Raw genomic sequence first — 20971 nt, 5'->3', positions numbered from 1 at the left:
TTAAAATAATGTCTTTATTACTCTTTGAACACTTAAAGCAAGATAAGAAGCATGCAAATAAATCACATAGTCAGTATATACTCAGGAATAAAACAGAGAAATATGTCTGTTTATTTTCTTAGCCTCCAGTGGGAAAAATTTACCTATGTTCTAAAACAACTCAAAAAGTATTACAATTTTTCCTAAAGAGAAGCTCACATAGGCAGGGAAACATGTGGAGAATAGAACAGTGAGTGATTTTTGAAATCAGAAGAGTCTGTTTCAAATGCTCAAATCTGCTTTCTGTTAGCTGTAGCCATGGGCAAGAATATAAACTTCCTTGAATTTAAGTTTTCTTATCCATAAAACTGAGTTGTATTCCTGCTAAGTTCTTTCCTAGGGTTTTTTGTCAGGCTCCAAGGAGATAATGTGTGCATGCCAACAATTGTTTCTATCTGTGAGTATTTCCTCTGTGCTAGGCACAATTGTAGATGCTAGAGATGGTAGGGCTTGTGTTCCATTCACATCCAGCTTTATGAACTCAGAGAAACAAGTCTACTATCCAAAACTGTTTACTAAGTTCTGAGATAGAAAAGAAAAATACACACACACACACACACACACATGGTACACCTTAAAAGACCTCACTTAGCCACCAGAGATGACTTTTGGACAACTATTGAAGGACAAGCAACTTAACAAAGGTTGATGCTATGTATGAAGAACAACCTATTCACTTAAAATCTAGAGGCCAAGAAGAACTGCTGATAAGTTAATACAGTTAAGATGCAGGCTGGCTGGGGTGGGGGCAGTGGAGAAACCCTTTGCCTTCCTGGCCCCCCTGGGAAGCATTTGCTGTGTATTGCCTACCCTTCCATGGTGAAGAAGGGTCATCACTTCTACCCTGTCTAGGTATTCCTCCTGTTGGAACTATTCAAAGTACAGTTTAATCTTTCTTTTCCTGGGAACTCTATTTGATCCAATAGGAAAGCATGGCCTTGTCAAAGAAGAGGCTCCAATAATTACTTATGAATCTCTAATACCACAGAAACACGTAGACCACAGAAGCAGAAGCACATGGTTTCGACTTCCACTCTCTTTAGAACACTTGAGAAGGAACCATAGGGGAGGAAACAGCATGTTTCATCATCTTAACAGTACAGCCTTACAGGGCGTATCTCATGTTCTAAGCATCAGTTGAAAGTAAAATAAAAGCAAACAAACAAAAAAAAACTCCAATCAATAATCCTCTGATATACATATGTGCCAGAAAATGACTAGGGAAAAATCCATAAAACGTGTACTTACACATCGTTCACACGTATGCTCTGGCACAAACCTTTTAATACAAAACAGTTCACCCTGGAGGCAGACAGTCTACCTGGCTGCAGATGTCTGGTGACATGGAGATAGCAGATAAAATTCAGACAAGGACCCTCTAACTGAGATAAATAGCATCACCCACCAATTTTAAAGTGGAAGAACAGGTACAAAAGAAGTAAATTCCAGAAGTTACTGAGGAACAAAACAAAGCAAAATAGAAACCTACAACTTGAATTCCTTGCATTTCTAAGCAAATAAAAATAGCTAAGATAAAGCAAAATAAAAAGTGACCTTGGAATAAAAACCAGAATAAAGCTTTCTACAATTTGTGTTTACATTTTAACATTAAAGAGGCAAGAACAATAAAAGTAGACTGTCTTGAATGTCATGGTTTATTGTCAGCAATATTCATGTCAAACATATATCTTGGTTTTAAAGAAACAAAATGAGTAAACAATGCAGATGCGGACTGCTCATTTGCAGAGTATAAAAGGGCAGTGCACCAATGGAGACTGAACTGATTTGAATTGTTATTAGTGACAGCATTTTCAGAATTTGTATTGCAATACGTGAATATAAAAGAGTGGGTGATTCTCGTGTTTTTATTCTTCCCAATGAAAAATGGGTGGAAAAAGTCATTAATTTGCTCAAGGTAAAAGGCAAGGGCCTATTCATTGTGATAAGCATGACCTAACCAGGTTGCCAATAGAGCCATTACTAGATTAAATCCGCCCAACTGTCTTGGAAATAACTTGGCCTCTTTTTTCTCTTATTGAATGAAATAAGGGGGAGGAGGCAAACAGGCAAAAAAGCATGGAACTTTCTCTAATTATAGAAGAGGAGATACTGAAAAATAATGAAGAGTCACTCATCTATTGCAGAAGAAAGGTAATTATAGGATTGGAACTCTATTTTTCACATGTGTGGCTGTTTGTGCCGTAATCACATGGAATGAATGGTGCTTTTGTGGAGTGCCGCTCACTGGGCAGTGACCTTCATATGATCAGTTGATGTGAATTTCCCGTAGAGCAACTTGACGGCATACCCTGCTCATTTCTGACCTTCCTTTCTTCCCAGAGCTACACTGTGGCAAGTAGGACACAGAGTGTATTCCTTATGGGCGAAACACAAGACGGAAGGACTGATAGAACACGCTTTGTCACCCAAGGGCACCTGTTACCACGTGGATGCATCAGCTAACACCGAAAACCTCATCTGTGAAAGAAATATCCTTAAATACAAGGGGCATGATTCACCAACTCAACATTACCTTCATGGTAACTCTTACCCATTTTAAAAGCAGTGGGAGAAACCAATAGGACCATTTCTCAATTGATCTGCATGAACACACTACAAAATTGATACTTAGATGTATACATATTTACATATATGTTTAGAAATGATGACAATAACAGTTACTATGGTCAGTTATTCTCTCTGTTACTGTCTGGACCCCAGTTGGCTACGACAGTGATTAAACAACTTGTGAAATAATTTTTTTGAAACTGAAAAATGCTAGCAAATACCCACTCTTGATTTAACAAATCGTCTCAACAGAGAAGCAATAAGCCTCTGAAGTTTAAAGTGAATGGAAATCTACACAATAAATATAACTCAATATATTTGCTCATTCATTCAGAAAATGTTCTTTGAGAGTTGAACACAATACTATGTTAAAGTGCTTTGGGATGATGCCAAGAATTTTATTTTTTTAAAAAATACTTCTAATCAGGTATAAATCATTCACATAAATTCTCCACCTTCTTGGCAGAGAAGTGGAAAATATTAAAGTCTCCCTTTGAATAAAATTGGCAAAGAGCAAAGGGATAATTAAACATCTAATCTCTAAGCATACCACTGGCATCTATTTTGGAATGGTTTAGAAAGAAAAAAATTCAATTTGTAGAAATTTTATTCCATAAATGTTTTCTCCCAGATATCCTGGCTACTTTCAAAAGTTATTTAGTGGAAAATACTTCTGTGCACAAAGGAAGAGGTAGTCCAGACCATGGGATTCTGTGGTGGCTCATGAAGTTTCAGACCAGGGAACTGTGATCCATCTTGGCTACAAGGTGAGGGTGTTCAGAGATGGCAAGGTCCCAGAGATCATCTCATCCAAGTTTCTCATTACAGGAGTGGCGTAATTAGGGAAATTAAAGGGAGGGAAGAAGCAGCTCAAGGTCTCTCCAAGGGTAAAAGGGAAACCTACTTCCTCTAACTCCATAGCAACATCCACAAAAAGATATTTAATCTGGCCATCTTCTCAAACTACTATCTAAGTATATTCCTTTATTTCAGATGCCAAGATTTCCCACCCCACATGCCCTAAACTTTATAAGGTAAGTAGCAAACGGCACGGTTTTCAATATTGGCGGGAAAGCAAAATTAGAACACATAATATAAATTTCATTTTAGACAATCGGGTATTAATATTGTGATATAAAGCTGCTGCTGCTGCTAAGTCGCTCCAGTCGTGTCCGACTCTGTGTGGCCCCATAGACAGCAGCCCACCAGGCTCCCCTGTCCCTGGGATTCTCCAGGCAAGAACACTGTAGTGGGTTGCCATTTCCTTCTCCAATGCAGGAAAGTGAAAAGTGAAAGTGACTTCGCTCAGTCCTGTCCGACTCTTCACGACCCCTGGGCTGCAGCCTACCTGGCCCCTCTGTCCATGGGATTTTCCAGGCAAGAGTACTGGAGTGGGTGCCATTGCCTTCTCCGTGATATAAAGAGAGTGTTAGAAAAGTAATATCCCAGAGTCATTTTGAAGATGGCAGCTTATGATTTTCTTGGTGGCAACTAGGAGCTATGGACAAGGCAAATGAGCAACTCCCTTCCGACAATTAACATTTCTTCATTTCAAATGCCTGGAATCTAAAAACTCCCTTTCTCTGAGAATAGCATGGAAACATATACATCCCACAGGTAAAAGAGCCAGCGCGTGAGAATTTGCTCTGTGACACAGGCTGCTATCAACACCTTACTCCGTGACAACCGAGAGGGGTGGGGTGGGGAGGGAGACGGGGGAGGCTCAGAGGGAGGGGACGTGTGCATACCTGTGGCTGATTCTTGTTGCTGTGCAGCAGAGGCCAATACAATATTGTCGAGCAATTACCCTCCAATAATTGTATTTTGTTCTATACTTCTCAGTATTATACAATTATAATCTTTGATAATTAAAAAAAAATCTGCTAAACCCACAGTCATCATCCATCATATTCTTATCATGCAGCCCTGAAAAGCAGTATTTTTAAAAACAGTAAGTAGTGAAACTCACGGGACACAATTGTAATTCCAAGCATATTAAACACACCCTGTTGAAAACCACTGATGTACAGAATGTTTGGCTAAATTTTATAAGAGCTTCTTTCAGAGTGAGACTGTGTTCTGCTGGCTCTGAGGATATTTCATGATGAAGAGTCTCTCTCTAGTTCCCCTAGAGAGTATCACCAAACACAGTATTTGCCTGGCTGATTTTACTGTGAAAAGTGAAAGCAAAAATGTTAGTTGCTCAATCTTGTTGGACTCTATGCGATCCCATGGACGATAGCCTGTCAGGCTCCTCTGTCCATGGAATTATCTCGGCAAGAATGCTAGAGTGGGTTTCCATTTCCTCCTCCAGGGGATCTTCCTGATCCAGGGATCGAACTCGGGTCTCCTGCACTGCAGGCAGATTCTTTACTGTCTGAGCCACCAGCGAAGCCCATAATTGTGGAAAGGCTGTGTATATATGTGTGTGTTCATGGCTTGCATTCACATCACACACCTTGGGAAACAGTACTCTATGAGAAATGCTACAAAACCCAGCATATATTTCTGTAGGGAACACAAAAGAAGGTATTAAAATTTTATCATTATAAAATTTGATGCCAAGCAGAAACATAGTAATATTATTTTCAAATTAAAAAGGCATGTCTAAACAAATTTATGAATCACTCCCCAGTAAACATGCTTCCAGCATTCAGTAATTTTTCAAACACATATCAGTGATACAAATGTGTCCTCTATTGCACATTTAATTTTGCAAAACTCCCAGTGAAGTCAGAAATTTGATTAATATTTGAGAATTAAATTTAAAAAATAAAATTTGCTGTTAGATGGCAACTCTCATTCAAGAATAAAAGACCTACTGGTAAGAAGAAGACATTTCAAATATATTTTAAAAACAAGTCAGAATTTTAAAAGATGAGGGGAAAATCATATTTCTGTTATCCCTAAAGTCCAGAACAATTATTTTTGGTTTTACTCTGTATCTCAAAATTAATAAATATATATATTAGATTGGATTCTATAAGATCTAATTCAAATGATATACAAATAATAGTAACATAATAACATTTGAAAACCACAGATGTCAGTTCATTTTTATTGAAAGTATTTGAGGTCAGAAAATTAGGGGGACATTTAAGTATTAGCAGCAGTCTAAAATTTCTGTAAAAAATCATGAAAAAAATTTAAACATTATTTTTTATTAATCTTTCAATTATTATAATATCACTTTTATTTTATGTGACGATAGAAGAAAAACACACACATTGGGAAATACACAAAAGCTAGCAATCACTTTCTAAGGAGGCATTGTTTTTGTGATGAGAAACATTTCACTCAATCTGTTATAAAGTATTAATACATGTGGTGCCTTCTGGGGAGTTGAGGGGGATTGATCAGAAAGAGACTAATATTTAAATGCAGTACACTTTGTGTAGATTACTTCATTTAATCTTCACAATGGCTCTGCAAAATTATATAATTGATTCCATTTCAGAATAAAACAGGGGCACCATACTTGTAGAATTTCCCTGGTAAAATTATTAATAGCACTGCCATGGTCAAAAGTTCCTGGTTTGGATGACAAATTATATAACCATAATCACAGACATCAGGAAGCTGAGATGCAGAAAGTCAAAATAATTGACTAATACCATCCTCACCCTTGGTTGATTCTGTATTGGAATCTAGTTATGCATGGATACAGTCATTCTTTTTCCACTACTTGGCACCACATGAGAACTGGCAAAATCAGCAGGGCTTTGCAGGAGAGTAATTTGAAGATGAGAAGTATAACCTGTCCAATAGGAATGTCAAATATCCTGAGAAACTACATAAGAAACACAGTTCTCTGGAATTATTATTTTTTTTCCTTCTTGCTCCCAAAGATCTGCTCTTAAAATGCAACTGCTCCTACTGATACTTGGACCAAAGAATTCATACTAAAGCACAATCAATCATCAGTGAGTGGATTAAGAGAAATACTGGATAAGTGATAGAGGCTAGAGAAGGAAAAAGAAGGGAATTAGAGGAGTGGAAGCTGAAAAAATGGCCAGGAGCATGGCAAGTGGAAACTTTAGTCTACCTCATACTAAGCCTGGATGCTGTAGTCTAAGGGAAGAGCCTTCTCACATAGATTGAGTACGCTACCTGATCTGGCGGATACTGATGGCCAGGCCTGGGGAACGGAGAACTGAGGAATGGATCAGAGTTTGGAGAGAGCAGCCAAGTAGCAGCAGGAGGCGTTAATGGCACCAAGTCCTCATGGAATCATTGTAGCCTATTCCCTAATTCATAGTGCACCAGCTACTGTTCGGGGTTTAATTCATTGTGACAGCTTCTTTTACCACTTAAAGCAGAATGGGGAGAAGGAATAGAAAGAGGCAAAGGAGGGCTTTCACAAACTTAACTCAGGGACATGAGAACTGACTGTGCAACAGAGGAGAGAAAGCTTCACTTTCAAAGAGCAGCAGGAATGAAACTCGGAAGAGCAGACAAGGTATGGTGTGATGACTTGCTGAGCCACCCAGGTGCTACAAGAGGCAGTCCAACCTGTGTAAGTGTGAGAGTGTGAACTGGAGAAGAGGCTGGCATTATGCTAATTACCCTCTTGGCCAACAGGAAGCAGAAAAATGGGGAAAGCAATGATAGGGCCAAGCTAAGGCAGCAAGGCATGATAGGAGTGATTTAACTTCAGTGGTATATTTGAAGAAAAGGGAAGAGATGGACTGTGGTTCTTTTTAGGATACAAGTGTGAACCATTAAGAGACTTGATCCAGTGGTGTTTCCAGATGACTCTTACAGACATATTCCTCCTCAAAGTGCTCATCACTTCTATGGCCTACAAATGCAATCTGTTCTCCATGCTGGAGGACATAAAGGATGTGCATGTTCTAAGTTGCTTCAGGTGTGTCCGACTCTTTGCAACCCTATGGACTGTAGCCCACCAGGCTCTTCTGTCCATGAGATCCTCCAGGCAAGAATACTAGAGTGGTTTGCCATGCCCTCGTCTAGGGGATCTTCCAACTCAGGGATCGAACCCGCATCTCTATGTCCCCTACATCAGCTGGTGGATTCTTTACCACTAGCGCCACCTGGGAAGCCCTGCCACCACTAAAAGTCTCTGCCCTTGGGCTTAAAAGAGAAGGTGACAGGTTCCTAATACAGAAGGGACTATCCAAGAAGCAAACCTAAAATTCTTTCTCTGCTTTTTTCTCTAAAAAGAAAACGTCTGAGGAGCAGCAAGCAGTTCAGTATCTACTAAGAAAAAGTAAGCAGCAAAGGGATGAAAGAGACTTGTTGCAAAATTTCCATCTCTTTTCACATTCTATCTTCGGGTTAATTCCAATGCAACACTGATAATATTTCATGGTTTTTAATCAGGAGTTCTTTGGTAACTAGATTTATTACAATCAGCTTAGGCCAGAGGAGGTGATTATTAGAATCAGAAAGGTGAGTTTCCCAGGTGCAAGCAGAAGTGACGCAGCAGAAGAGGAATGAGACCAGGGACTTTTCCATCCTCTACCTAGACCCACGTGTTCTCAACCTTTCATCTCTTCTCCAGCATCTGCGTCACCCCTCTCTGTCTTATTTATATGTGGCCTGCCATGCTTTGGGGGCTTCCCTGCTGGCTCTGCAGTAAAGACTCCGCCTGCAATGCAGGAGACGTAGGTTCGATCCCTGGGTCGGAAAATTCCCCTGGAGTAGGAAACAGCAGCCCACTCCAGTATCCATGCCTAGAAAGTCCCATGGACAGAGGATCCTGGGAGGCTGCAGTCCCTGGGATGGCAAAGAGTCAGACACACTAAATGACTAAACCATCACCATCATCATGCTTTACCCAGCAGTTCGCTTGGTTCCTGAGTTTATGTTGCACAAATAAAACAGATATTCGGACGGCATCAGTTGAGATCGTGGGTTCTCTCCCATCACCTGTGGCTGCGTGGAAGAATGACTGTCCCTTGGGGGAAGTAGACAGTAGAAGGCATGTGGAGTAAAAAGTTTGGCAGAAGAAATGGTTGGCATCTCTAATGTATTCTTTCTAACAAGGTTGTTGTGAAGATCAAGGGACATTTAAAACCTATATGAAGGTATTTTATAATCTGAAAGTACTATATAATAAAGTGGTGGTTATCTTATACAAAATTCTCAAAGGTTTAATATCTGTGCTATGTTTTAGAAAGAGTAATCCATCTAATTGCTATTGACTCAGAATGACACAAGCCTGGGAAAGCGCCCATGAATTAAGATAAATCCAGAACACAGAACCATAAGAGGTAGATACTGTTCCAAAACAAACAAAAACTCTTAAAGCAATAGGCTTCAAAAGACATGATAGAATTACAAGTGGATTTTTTCATTTAAACATCTCGTTTGCTCCCCCCACCCCCAGTTTTGTGATGTTTCTGTCCCTGACACCAAGCTTGCACCAGATGGATCTGTATCTCAGGAACCCAAAAGCTAAATCCCATTCTGTAAACATGTGTCAATCTGTCATCTGAATGTATATTTGCTTTTATACTCTGCTTTTCTATGTATTCATAAATCTAGCTCTCTAAAATGTATTTGAAGAATATCATTTAAATAAATGAAAAAACTTGAAGCAATGTTTATCAACATAATGCTTAACTGAATTTGTTCTTTCCTGTATTTGTATAATTAGTTAATTACACTCTTCTCTCTTTTTCTTAGTATAAGATCTCCCTGCTTTCAAATGGTTATGTGGTGTATAAATCAGATGATTCTTGCCAATAGTCAAGTAAAAAAATATATCTCTAGCATTTCTTGCCTCCCTGACATATTCTTTATATTTTTTCTCCCTGTAGAATGCTCTGCTGTCTTTAATTTTAAGATACATAATTTTGTGCTGCACGAAAAACAGAACAATTCTCAATCAATGCTGGTCATTAGCCACTTATATCTTAAAATGAATTTCAGTCAACGTGACGCCTCTTCCAAGGATGTCTGCCTATAAAATTTATGATGGAACAAAAAAACTTTGTTTTTAATTGAAAGAACCATATGTGGATTTTTTTTTTTTCTTCTAGAGGAAGTAATCCTCCTCTCTGGTACCTGCTACCTTGATCCACAGTGAGGTTATTAACCAGGGTCAAGCTAGCCCTGCATATGGGTGTCTTTTATGTACATGCACAGGAACGCGACATGATGAGTAGAGGTATGGCCAGCGTGTGACCGTCTCAAACAGGTAGATAATGTGGGGTGAGCTAGGGGAGGTCATTAAGGGCAACTAGGCACGTACACCACTGAGAAGCAAGAGGGGTCTCTAGGAGGTAAAATAAAAGTAAATGAACTTCCTCGTGGAACAAATGTTGGTAAGATGGGCCATAAGTAAGTGCAAAACTATAACACAGACAAGGCTTTTCCCCTATGAACTACAGCATCACATTTTTACCCCAACACATGATAATCCACTGCATCAAAAATCAGAGAGAAGCTGCCAAACAACTATGAAATCATAAATATTTTAAATAATATGTTGCTTTTGAAACAACTTTTTTATAGGAAATGCATTGTATTTATACTTGTATTTATATACATGTATGTATTGGGCTTTCCTTGTGGCTCAGACAGTAAAGAATCTGCCTGCAATGCAGGAGACCCAGGTTCAATCCCTGGGTCAGGAAGAGCCCCTGCAGAAAGGAATGGCAACCCACTCCAGTATTCCTGCCTGGAGAAGCCCATAACAGAGGAGCCTGGTGGGCCACAGTCCACAGGGATACAAAAAGTCAGGCATGACTGAGCGACTAACACTATCTACTGTAGATATAGATGCAAGCATTCTATAAACTATAAAGAAACCTGTTGAAAAGAAGATGAAGACATTACTCAAATCCTATTTTCCAGGTTAAAAATGAAAGTTAACATTGTAGAAGTTTAATTTCAGACACCTCACTTTACATATATGAGTAGATAGACACCTCTAACTAATTCAAAGTGGCATCCTGTACTATTTTAAAGCAAAAATATTTTAATATAACTTTACTTGAATGAGAGCAACAATAAAAATGTTGATGTTTCTTCATAAAGTGAATTAATTCTTAAAAACAAAAACAAAATAAATCTGCACTTAAAAGTTATAGCATCCAGTGGCCGCCTGTTCTGAAAGTTTGGGGAGAAAAAGCATATGTCTAATCCCATAGTTTGGTATTTAATATTTTAGATTCTACATCTGGAACATTTACACTCTTTCTACAACTGTAATTCCTAGTTGTCTTGTTGTTCAGTTGCTAAGTTGAGACTGACTCTTTGTGACCCCGGAGACTGCAGCACACCAGGCTTCCCTGTCCTTCACTATCCCCTGGAGTTTGCTCAGATTCATGTCCATTGAGTCGATGATGCTCTCTAACCCTTTCATCCTCTGCGGCCCCCTCTCCTTTTGCCTTCAGTCTTTCTCAGCATCAGGTCTTTTCCAGTGAGTTGGCTGTTCTCATCAGTGCCAAAGTATTGGAGCTTCAACCTAAGCATCAGCCCTTCCAATGAACATTCAGAGTTGATTTCCTTTAGGATTGACTGGTTTGATCTCTGCTGTTCAAGGGACTCTCAAGGGTCTTCTCCAGCACCAATCTAGTCACGATCTTATATTTAAATGATTCACTGCTCAGTCTATCATCGGACTGTGGTTTCTTTATTCTTTTTTTCACGCATCTCACTGTTGCTTGGGTTGTTTCATATGTATGCCCCAAGAAGTCACACTCTTGACATGATTTGACTTGCTCAAATTCACTAGGTATAACATTTCATCAGTATTCTTTTCCCACAGAACTTCCTAAAAAATTTTTTTGAGATTCTGCTTCCTTTCATTAAAGTTGCTTTTGATCTTTCAACATCATGATACTTCTTTTAGGGAATATCACATCCTCTTGACATCAGGAGGTATATGCATTATTTCTTTTCCCTTTTATATGTTGTCCCACATTGATTAGTACTGGACTGGTCTGCATCACAATTATGAATTTGGGTATGGCAATTTCTCTGTTTCTTGGTTTTTCTGTCTGTATTTTTTTTTGGGGGGGGTGGTTTAGTTTTAGTTAATTTAATGGAAAAGGAATATATTAAATTTTTCATTATTTGACATATCAAAGGAAAATTTTTGAAAACTTGTTTAGTAGCTCAGTTGTGTCTGACTCTTTGTGACTCCATGGACTGTAGCCTGCCAGGCTCCTCTGTCCATGGAATTCTCCAGGCAAGAATACTGGAGTGGGTTGTCATTTCCTGCTCCAGGGGATCTTCCTGACCCAGAGATGGAACCCACATCTCCTGCCCTAGCAGGCGAGTTCTTTATCACGAGTGCCACCTGCGAAGCCCTAAGCACACAATAAAAAGAATAACTACACAGATACAGAGAACTCATTGATGGTTCCCAGAGGCAGGGTGTTGAGAGTTAAGTGAAATGAGAGAAGGGAGTCAAAAGGCAGGAATTTCCAGTTATAAAATAAGTCTTGAGGATATAATATGCAGTATGCTGACTATAGTTAACAATAATGTCCTACATATGTGAAAGCTACTAAGAAACTAGATCTTAAAGTCCTCACTGCAAGAAAAAATGTTTGTAACTGTGTATAGTGATGGATGCTAACTAGACTTATTGTGGTGATCATTTTCCAATACATACAAATCTGCATACAGGAAATCATTTTGCTGTACATTTGAAACTAATATAATGTTACGTCAGTTATACCACAATTTAAAGTAACAGCACATTGAAAAAAATAGCTGATGAATACTACTTTTAAATCAAAGCTGTACATATATATATATATATATATATATATATATATTTGAAATTTATATTCCTCTATCTTTCCTGTATATCTCTTTCACCAATTTTTTTTTCTTCTGATTATGATATCTTTATACTTCCCAGAATTTCTGTATATATATTATTATACTTTTTCCTTATGTATTTTTTTCTCCCTTTTGTTCTTTCTGATTCTCTCTGATATTTTTTTCTCTCTGTTCTGATATCTCTTCTTTCTTCCCATCTTCTTTTTTCCTCCCCCTTTGGGTTTTCTCCTGTTTTCTCAACCTTTATTCATGCTTTTTCTCTCCCTGTTTTCCTTCCTTTCCTTCGTTCTTTAATTTTTCACATTTTCCCCCTGAATTTATGATTTAAGTTTAGCATCTCCTGTCTTACTGAATAAAAATTATGGTCTCTGTCAGTTAATACATATTTATCTAAGAAAATACTGTATCTTTCCAAGTTGTCATTCATTGATATTTATACCAGAATTTCTTTGAAGCAAAAGAGTTTTAAGTATCTGTTCTTAATTATCTTCTTTTACCCTCTATTAGCTGCTGTCCACTTTGAAATCATCAATTACTAATTATAATGGTACTATGACTTTAAAGTCTAAAAGTCAAATTTTAGCTGCAAATATACAAAATTTTTCACATGACTTTAATAACAAAGCTAAATTCTGGGCACTAGGGGAGAAACTGCAAAGAGTCATAATTTTTCATCCTGCCTTTTCAATAGAAACTAAATGTGTACATTAATAAAAGGAGAAAAAGCAGTTAATACAAAGTATTCTTCCTCATGCATGGTACATATATTTGGAACCTATTCTTTTTAACATCTTTCTAAATGATTTTCTGATTAACAAGTATTTCCTTAACTCAGAATTTTTATGTCATTTTGAACTCATTATCATATGAACTCCAAAAATTCTTCCTCTTTAATTTACCATCCCTATTTGCAGTTTAAATTTTTTTTCTATATCACCCCACAATAGTTGTTGCTGTTTAGTAGCTCAGTCATGTCTGACTCTTTGTGACCCCATGGACTAAGCCCACCAGGCTCCTCTGTCCATGGGATTTCCCAGGCAAGAATACTGGAGTGGTTTGCCATCTGCTTCTCCACAGAATCTTTCCGACTAAAGGATTGAACCCACATGTCCTGCATTGGCGGGCAGATTCTTGACCATTAGTGCCACCTGGGAAGTGCTCCATAGCGGCTACAAAAAATTATTCCATTTTAATACATCATCTGTTATTTCCAGCCCAATTTTATCAATATCATTCCAAAATAGTGGCTACAAAACAGGCTTACGGGAAGTGTGTCTATGACTGTTAACAGAAGTAGGAGGAATGATTTTGGGTGTCAAGCCGCTAGCTGCTGTACAATAAAATATACTTTAAAAATGCTGCGTAAATATAACATGTTCTTACGTAACACATTTGTTGACAAATGAATTGAAAGTTGCCTTACCCCCTCGCTTGTTGATCTTGGCATAGCCAGGCGAATAGCTCCCAGACATAGAGGACGAGCTGCTGAAAGCTGCATGGTGTAGTCCAGACACAAGTGGCTCATCACATTTTTCTGAAAAGAAAAGAAAGCCAGCTTCAATAAAGAGTGAATAATCACTGACATGTTTTTGTTAAAATCACTATTGAATACAGTGAAAATTTTCAGGTACATGATACATCTAGCAAACGATCATAATTCATATAACTTAACGCTGATAATTCTAATCAACCCTAGCACAGTTTCAACAGCCTTCTGATTTTCAAGTTATAGCTATGATAAAGTGCATTATTCCGAAGGACCTCAGTGCAGGCCTGCTGTCTTAGAATCATGAATGAAGTTGTGGCTTGTTTAACAAGATTTTGGATTTGGGGTCTCCTCAAAATCTTCAATTATTTATTCATTATAAGGATTCAGGGTCAGAAATATGAGCTTGGAGGAGAGAAGACCAGGAGGAATAATATCCAAACTAAAAAATTAGGAAGGAGATACCAGTAAGAAAGAACACAAGATAACCACCAACACAAAAGCATTGCTCTCTAAAATTTTAGTCAGTTCTCATTACACTTGACCAATCAACTGCACTGGAGTTCTAATTTTCACTTGGCTTCTGCGCTGACATGAACTATTTCCCCCCCCACCTTCTTTACTACTGCTGACTCTCCCATTCCACTTTGATGGGTGGTTCTCACCTTCCTAGTGTCTATATACGTTAAAGTGCCCAGGACTCAACTCTTGGAGCTCTTCTCTGCATGCTCTTGGTCTCTGGGAGACTGCATCAGGTGCTATGTCTTGTCATATTGGAATACCCCAAATCCTACCATCTCACTTTGCTGATCCCCTGTTCCAGGCAGCCACTGGCCATCACTTATGTGACTGCAGTCTTCCTTCCTCCTCCTTTGCTAGAGTCATCCCATACACAGCAGCCAAAAGGGCAGTTTAAAAAATACACAGGTGGGCAAGGTAGTTCCTGCACTCAAAATATCCACTGGCTCCTGCTCTCAGTCACTTGGAATGAAGTCCAAGGTCCCCCAATGGCCCACAGCAGCCTCCACACTGATCACATCCTCCAGCATCCTTGCCCATTACTGTCCAGCCACCTTTTCCTTCTGACTGCAACTACAGACCTGCTCCTGCCATGACCTTTGCTGTTACTCTTCCAATGACCTCAAGGCTCATCCCTCCAGGCTCCGTTTAATGTTATCTCTCACAAGGCAGACAAGCTTTCCCAGTCTACCCAGCTACAGGAGTACCCACTGCCCTCGCTCTCTGCACCACGCCTCGCTCTATTTTCCTTCATAGCATTTACAGCCAGCTGATGTGTTGTGTTTTCATGCATTCAATTGCTTGGTTGCTTTTCTCTCCCATGAGACTGGAAGCTCCATGGAAATAAAGGTTTTGAGAGTTTGCTTAATGCTTCCTTTCCAATGATCTGAACAGCACCTGGCTCTTGGCACATACTCTAACGACATTTGTAGAAGGGAGGGAGGAAGAAGGGAGGGAGGGAGGAAGATAGGGAGGGAGAGAGGGAGAGAGAGAAAGGGAGGACGGAAGGAAGGGAGGAAGGAAAAACCAGGACAACTAAACGTGACAGACTCAAAGAGTCTTGAAGTGCGATGCTACATTACATGACCTAGCACCTGTTTTAGAGAGATGGCCTAAATCCCCAACAAGTGTTTACACATGCTCAATATTCCATTTAATATGACACAGAACTACAGTGTATATTCTGAATGACTTCTCCCTCAGATATTCACAAACAGGAAGAAAAAAGAAAAAACTAGCAATAGAAGGAATGAACTAGTTTTCTCGCAAAGTCATTCAAGTGGAGTAAAGTCCCCAATGATCCTGGGGAAATGAATTATTTTTCATTATCTCATCACTCGAGTGTGTACAAAACGGAAGTTAAGAGGAACACGTCCGTCCTTGGAAAACACAGTTAGATTGCTTACTTTTCTCAGTTATGCTGTGAGTGCCTCTGAGCAATGTGGCATGTATGTGTGAATATATTCCCCAGAAAGTTAAATGTAAATGACTGAAAACAGGACCATGACATTTATTTTAGAAGTATCAGTTTACAAAGTGAGAATCCACAGTGAAGGGTTTCATATTAATTGTTTAAAAATTTACTATTATTTTAGCTGCCTTTGATCACACATATAAAACCCTGATTTTCTAACTTCTGTCTCAATCTAACTTTGTACAACTTTTTGATGTAAGTTCTGCATTGAACTTTAACGAGTAACTATTACTTCAGAATGTTCCATTATATTAAAAATGTGCTAATGTTTACTCATTTTTATTTTATTCATTCAAATAAAACAAAAAATTATGACATGTAGACACTATTCTATACAAAATACACAACCAATAACCAACAAGAACCTACTTTACAGCACAGAGAACTATACTCAATCTTTTGTAAAAATCTATAAGGGAAAAGAATCTGAAAAAGATTCCAAAACACGTTGCTGTAACCTGAAATCAACTACACTTCAACAAAAAATAAAATACCCTTTAAAAATTTTACAGAAGAACCTATGTTGTGTCAGACACAGGAAATGCAGCAGTAGATGAAACTAACAATGTTCCTGTCCTCATGTAATTTATGTTTCACTAGAAACTAAAAACTAGCTAAAACAAAAGCAAACAGGTAAAAGTGTGAATTCATAGGATGGGATGGTGATAAAAACTACCGAGACACACAGAGTATGAAAGAGGGGCTAGGAGGCTGGGGGCAGGGTGGAGGCTGAGAGAGTTGCAGGCTTTGGGTGCCTAGCTAAGAAAAGTCTCTTTGATTGGGTGACGTCTGAGTAGTAACCAAAGAAAAGAGGACATATGCTACGATAGAGCTCAGCAGGACCATGCCAGGAGAAACTTTTTTCTCTCCAAACCTGCTCAGTAGGACTAACCTGGCAATCCCTGGAGAAGGAAATGGCTACCCACACCAGTATTCTTGCCTGGGAAATGCCATGGGCAGAGGAGCCTGGCTATAGTCCACGGGTTTGCAAAGAGTCACAACTAAACAACAATACTTGATAAAAAGGAATAACACATTATCCCAAAATCAGTATTCAATGAATATATAGCTCCATGTTACACATGGTAAATAATTAAAATAAAATTGATAATTAAGAGATCCATTTAACTCGCTTAAATTTAGAACTTAAATACAGCAGTTTATAAAATCTGAGGATAGTTTATCCTTATTATTTGTTTTTTTTAAATTTGATTTCCATAACAAATTAGCCTTTATATCAAATTAAATTTTTTTCACTAATTTTTAAAGACTCATATAAATCAGAATAACAAAATTCAAGTAAAACTGAGATCAAGAAAGGTAAGAGAATATAAAAGATTATTTATTTTTTAAAAAGCACCATAGAATTATTATCATAATTTGAGGATCAGATATCTCACAATCCTCTAAGTTGAGACAAAAATCTATAACTGCATAATTAAGCAAGAAAAATGTCACATGAATTATATGTTCTCCTGAAAGACGGTAGTCACAAATATTTTTTATGATCTTATCCCCTGCTTTGCACTGTTCTAATCACTTTGGGCAATAAAATATCTATCTATGTATCTATTTCCCTTCTCTCATGAGTGGTAACAATATATGGACCCACATAAAGTAATTAAACATGAAACAAGAAAATAACACCAGTCTGTAATTCAATGCTGACTAGAACATAATCAAATCCTGAAAGTAACAAGTAAATTAAAAATACAGGACTGTGGTTTAGGTGACCTTGTCACTCCTGGCTTTCTCCTGTGTGTGACCTTGAGTACGTCACTTAACCCCTTTCTACGGATGAAAGTGTGAAAGTGTCAGTCACTCAGTCGTGTCCACCTCTTTGCGACTCCATGGACCATAGCCTGCCAGGTTCCTGTCTCCATGGGATTCTCCAGGCAAGAACACTGGAGTGGGCTGCCATTCCTTTCTCCAGAGGATCTTCCCAATCCAGGGATCGAACCCAAGTCTCCCGCATTGCAGGCAGATTCTTTACTATCTGAGCCGCCCTGACTCACATATAACATGAAGAAATTAGCTGAATTTCTCTCAAACTCTAATGCCCTCACTGTCAAGGACAAGAGTCCACAACCATGTCCCCTAGACCAAATCTGGCCCACTGCTCGCTTTTGTAAGTAAAGTTGGGCTGGAGCACACCCCCATTCAGTCATTTATGTCTGCATTCACATCTCAGCAGAATGTCACAAAAAGAGACCACACAGCTTCTGAAGCTAAAGGATTTACTATCTGACCTTTTACAGAGAAAGTTTTCCAACCTCTGGTTCAATATGGTAAATATTCCATGTATCCACAAAGAAGAATGATTACTAATCACTACGGTAACAGGTAACATACAAATGATGAACAAGACCTGAAGAATTGAGAGGATATAGATGAAGAGGGTTAAGAACAGCATAGAGAGAGGAAAAGTTTTAAGGCTACAATGAGGATGAAATTTCCCTGTGATGGCTGCAGCTACACTCCACGTGTGCCCATATTGCCAGACTGACTATTAGGATGAATGATCCATTTTTATCTCCAACTGTAATAATAGTTATTACACCTTCCATCTTCCAAAGAGTCTGATTGCTTGTTGTTCTAAAGCATGTGTCTCCATACTCTGCAGATATTAAACATTAGAAAATCAAACAGATCCCTGGAGAAACTTATGATTTTTATAGTAGTGGTAACAGTAGTAGAGAGAGAGGGAGAATGCTAACATTTGAAATAATTTAGTATTGTATTTTCCCTTACTGGGATGTCTTCCAAAACTACGGCCACATAGTTATGGCAAATATTTGGTCTCCAGTGTATTTCCCTTCCAGGGAATCCTGGATGAAAACTAGAAGAGCAGATGGGCCTTGAGTTTTATTTTCACACAATTTCAGTCAATCAGGAAGGCAGACTAGCTGCAAGAATTCTGTATGAATTCAAGCTGGAACAGAGGAAGTGATTGGCAAAGCGAGATGAAATGGCTCTGGCCCTTCACCTCCAAGAGCATGGCTGAGAGAGATCTTTCTTGGCAAGGGGGCTGGACAGCAGTTCGCGAGGTCAGAGGACTTCGGAACATATGTCATTGACATCAGAGAAGCATTCAAATGTTATCTCTGATTAAGAAATAATGTTGGAAAACATTCACCACATCTTTTAAAATCATAGCACTTACAATATATGTTTTATATCACACATTTGGAAATACAAGTAAATACCCAGAAAATAAGAATGACAAAGAACTCCAGAACCAAACAGTGCTACCAGGATGGAAATTCTGTTGTTGTTGTTGTTGCTTTTTTAATTTTTATTGGACTTGCTTTACAATGTTGATTAGATTCTACTGTACAGAAAAGTGAATCGGTTACACGTATATCCCCTCTTTTTTTGAATTTCCTTCCTGTTCAGGTCACCACAGAGCATTGAGTAGTGTTCCCCAGTGCTATACAATAGGTTCTCATTAGTTATCTGTTTCATACATCATATCAGTATCATACATCATATCATAGCAATACATCGTATGCATCCCTACCTCTCAATCCATCCCATGCCTTTGTTTCCCCTTTGTATTCATGTATTTAAATTCTAGCAACATTTGATTCACATTCAGGAAAAAAAAAAGAGAAAACACTGTAAAAGGCATATTCTCAGGGGAATATACCACAGAATGTTCTCTACCTTGCATGCATTCAACTCCTGACTTTGAACCCAGAACTGCATGACCACCAGCCTCAGGTTTCATGACTGCATGGTCAGGGCCAAGTTGAGAGGCCATACCTCCGCCTAAAGCCTTCTATTTCCAGTCAGGAGCCTCCTGCCTGGCTCCTTATGGCCAAAACTCTCTCGAACTGCAAGCTAAGTGGTTGTGCTAATTTCCTTCTCTGGTTCTCCTAAGAGCATCTCAGTTCCTCCCAGAGATGGCCTCTCTTTCCCGTGGTGATGCTCATTTCAAGGCCTAGACGCCCATCTTGGTGGCACCCCAGGACTGCATGATGCCTCCCACTCCTGACTTTCCTTCTGCTCTGCCTGCTCCCCAAGGTGTCCAAGGACAGCCCGTCGGTGTCCTTCTCAGCAGAGCCTGCACCTGCCTGAGTCCCCAGCTACTGTGGACGATGTTATCCTCTGCGCCGTCTCCCTGACTTCCTGGACAAAGCATGCTTTGGCTACACTGCTTCACAGGCAGTGGAAAAGTCTTTGGACAAATAAGGCGCTATTTCTTATCTAGCCTAGTGGATAGTTTTAGGATTTGGATGAAAAAGAGACTCAGGTGTGTCCTGAGGAATCACTGAGATTAACATAGTCCCGTAAATGCTTCACAAATTATAAGGAATGTCAGTTTCCACACTCAGACCAAAGACTGGCATGGGATCTAGCTCTGCTTTAGAGTCTGTATTCCCAAGACTATGATTTCATGTGTGTGTGTATGTTTAATTTTCTTCTCAATAAAGGGGAGAGAAGAAGAAAGGGAGGGAGGGAGGAAGGAATGGATGGAGGAGAGAAAAAATGAGAGAAAGAAAACAAGAAAGAGAAAGGAACAAAGGCACAGCACCAACAATAACTTCACAGTCTGTTTCTCTGCAGCTACGGCAGGTCCGCTATTTTTATTCCCTATAAACGCAGGTCACTGGCTCCAGAAGGTCTTTGTTTTGATGCACTTAGAAAGATGTTGCTTTGTCTTCTTTCCTCAGCACATGTTCCTTGACTAGGCTCTGCATTTTTCACCTCAGAACTTTGCTAACTTTAGCATTCTATTAAAAAACCCAAACAAACTGAGCTCATTCCATATGCCATCTGTGGAAATCCCATACCCCACTTACTTTTCTCTATGGAAAAGGTGTAATTCTACCTGGGAGCCAAATGTCTTTGAATTGAATAATTTACATATATATTTTGATGTTTAAATATTGTATTACTCCTTGAATGTATAGTGAGCACCGGAAATTGAAACATGACATGCTCTTCCAGTATATTTGATAACTTTTTTTTTCAAGTTCAGTTATTTTAACTTAACCTGATCTAATAAATAATTTCTAGGATAGTTGTGATTTGCAGAGATTAGTATTAGACTGTAGTTTTCCCGATATTAGCACATGGAAGAAAGCATGCTCTTTACAATTTAAAAAAATGATATT

At 38.8% G+C, this 20971-nt stretch overlaps 1 protein-coding gene across 1 annotated transcript in view; it reads right to left on the bottom strand.

Annotated features, from left to right (window-relative positions):
* Positions 1–19614, bottom strand: part of CNTNAP2 (contactin associated protein 2) — a 1529631-nt gene extending 1510017 nt beyond the window's left edge. The window contains exons 1-2 of the mRNA XM_065938525.1: positions 19518–19614; positions 13796–13906 (exon numbers count right to left, since the gene is read on the bottom strand). Of these exons, the coding sequence (XP_065794597.1) occupies positions 13796–13906; positions 19518–19614 (208 nt within the window). The remainder of the gene's footprint in view (positions 1–13795; positions 13907–19517) is intronic.
* Between the last annotated feature and the right edge of the window lie 1357 nt (positions 19615–20971).

Source organism: Muntiacus reevesi, chromosome 6, assembly GCF_963930625.1.
Source record: "Muntiacus reevesi chromosome 6, mMunRee1.1, whole genome shotgun sequence".
Lineage (NCBI taxonomy): Eukaryota > Metazoa > Chordata > Mammalia > Artiodactyla > Cervidae > Muntiacus > Muntiacus reevesi.
Note: the sequence above shows the minus strand (reverse complement) of the source record. Positions and strands in the feature narration are given on the sequence as shown.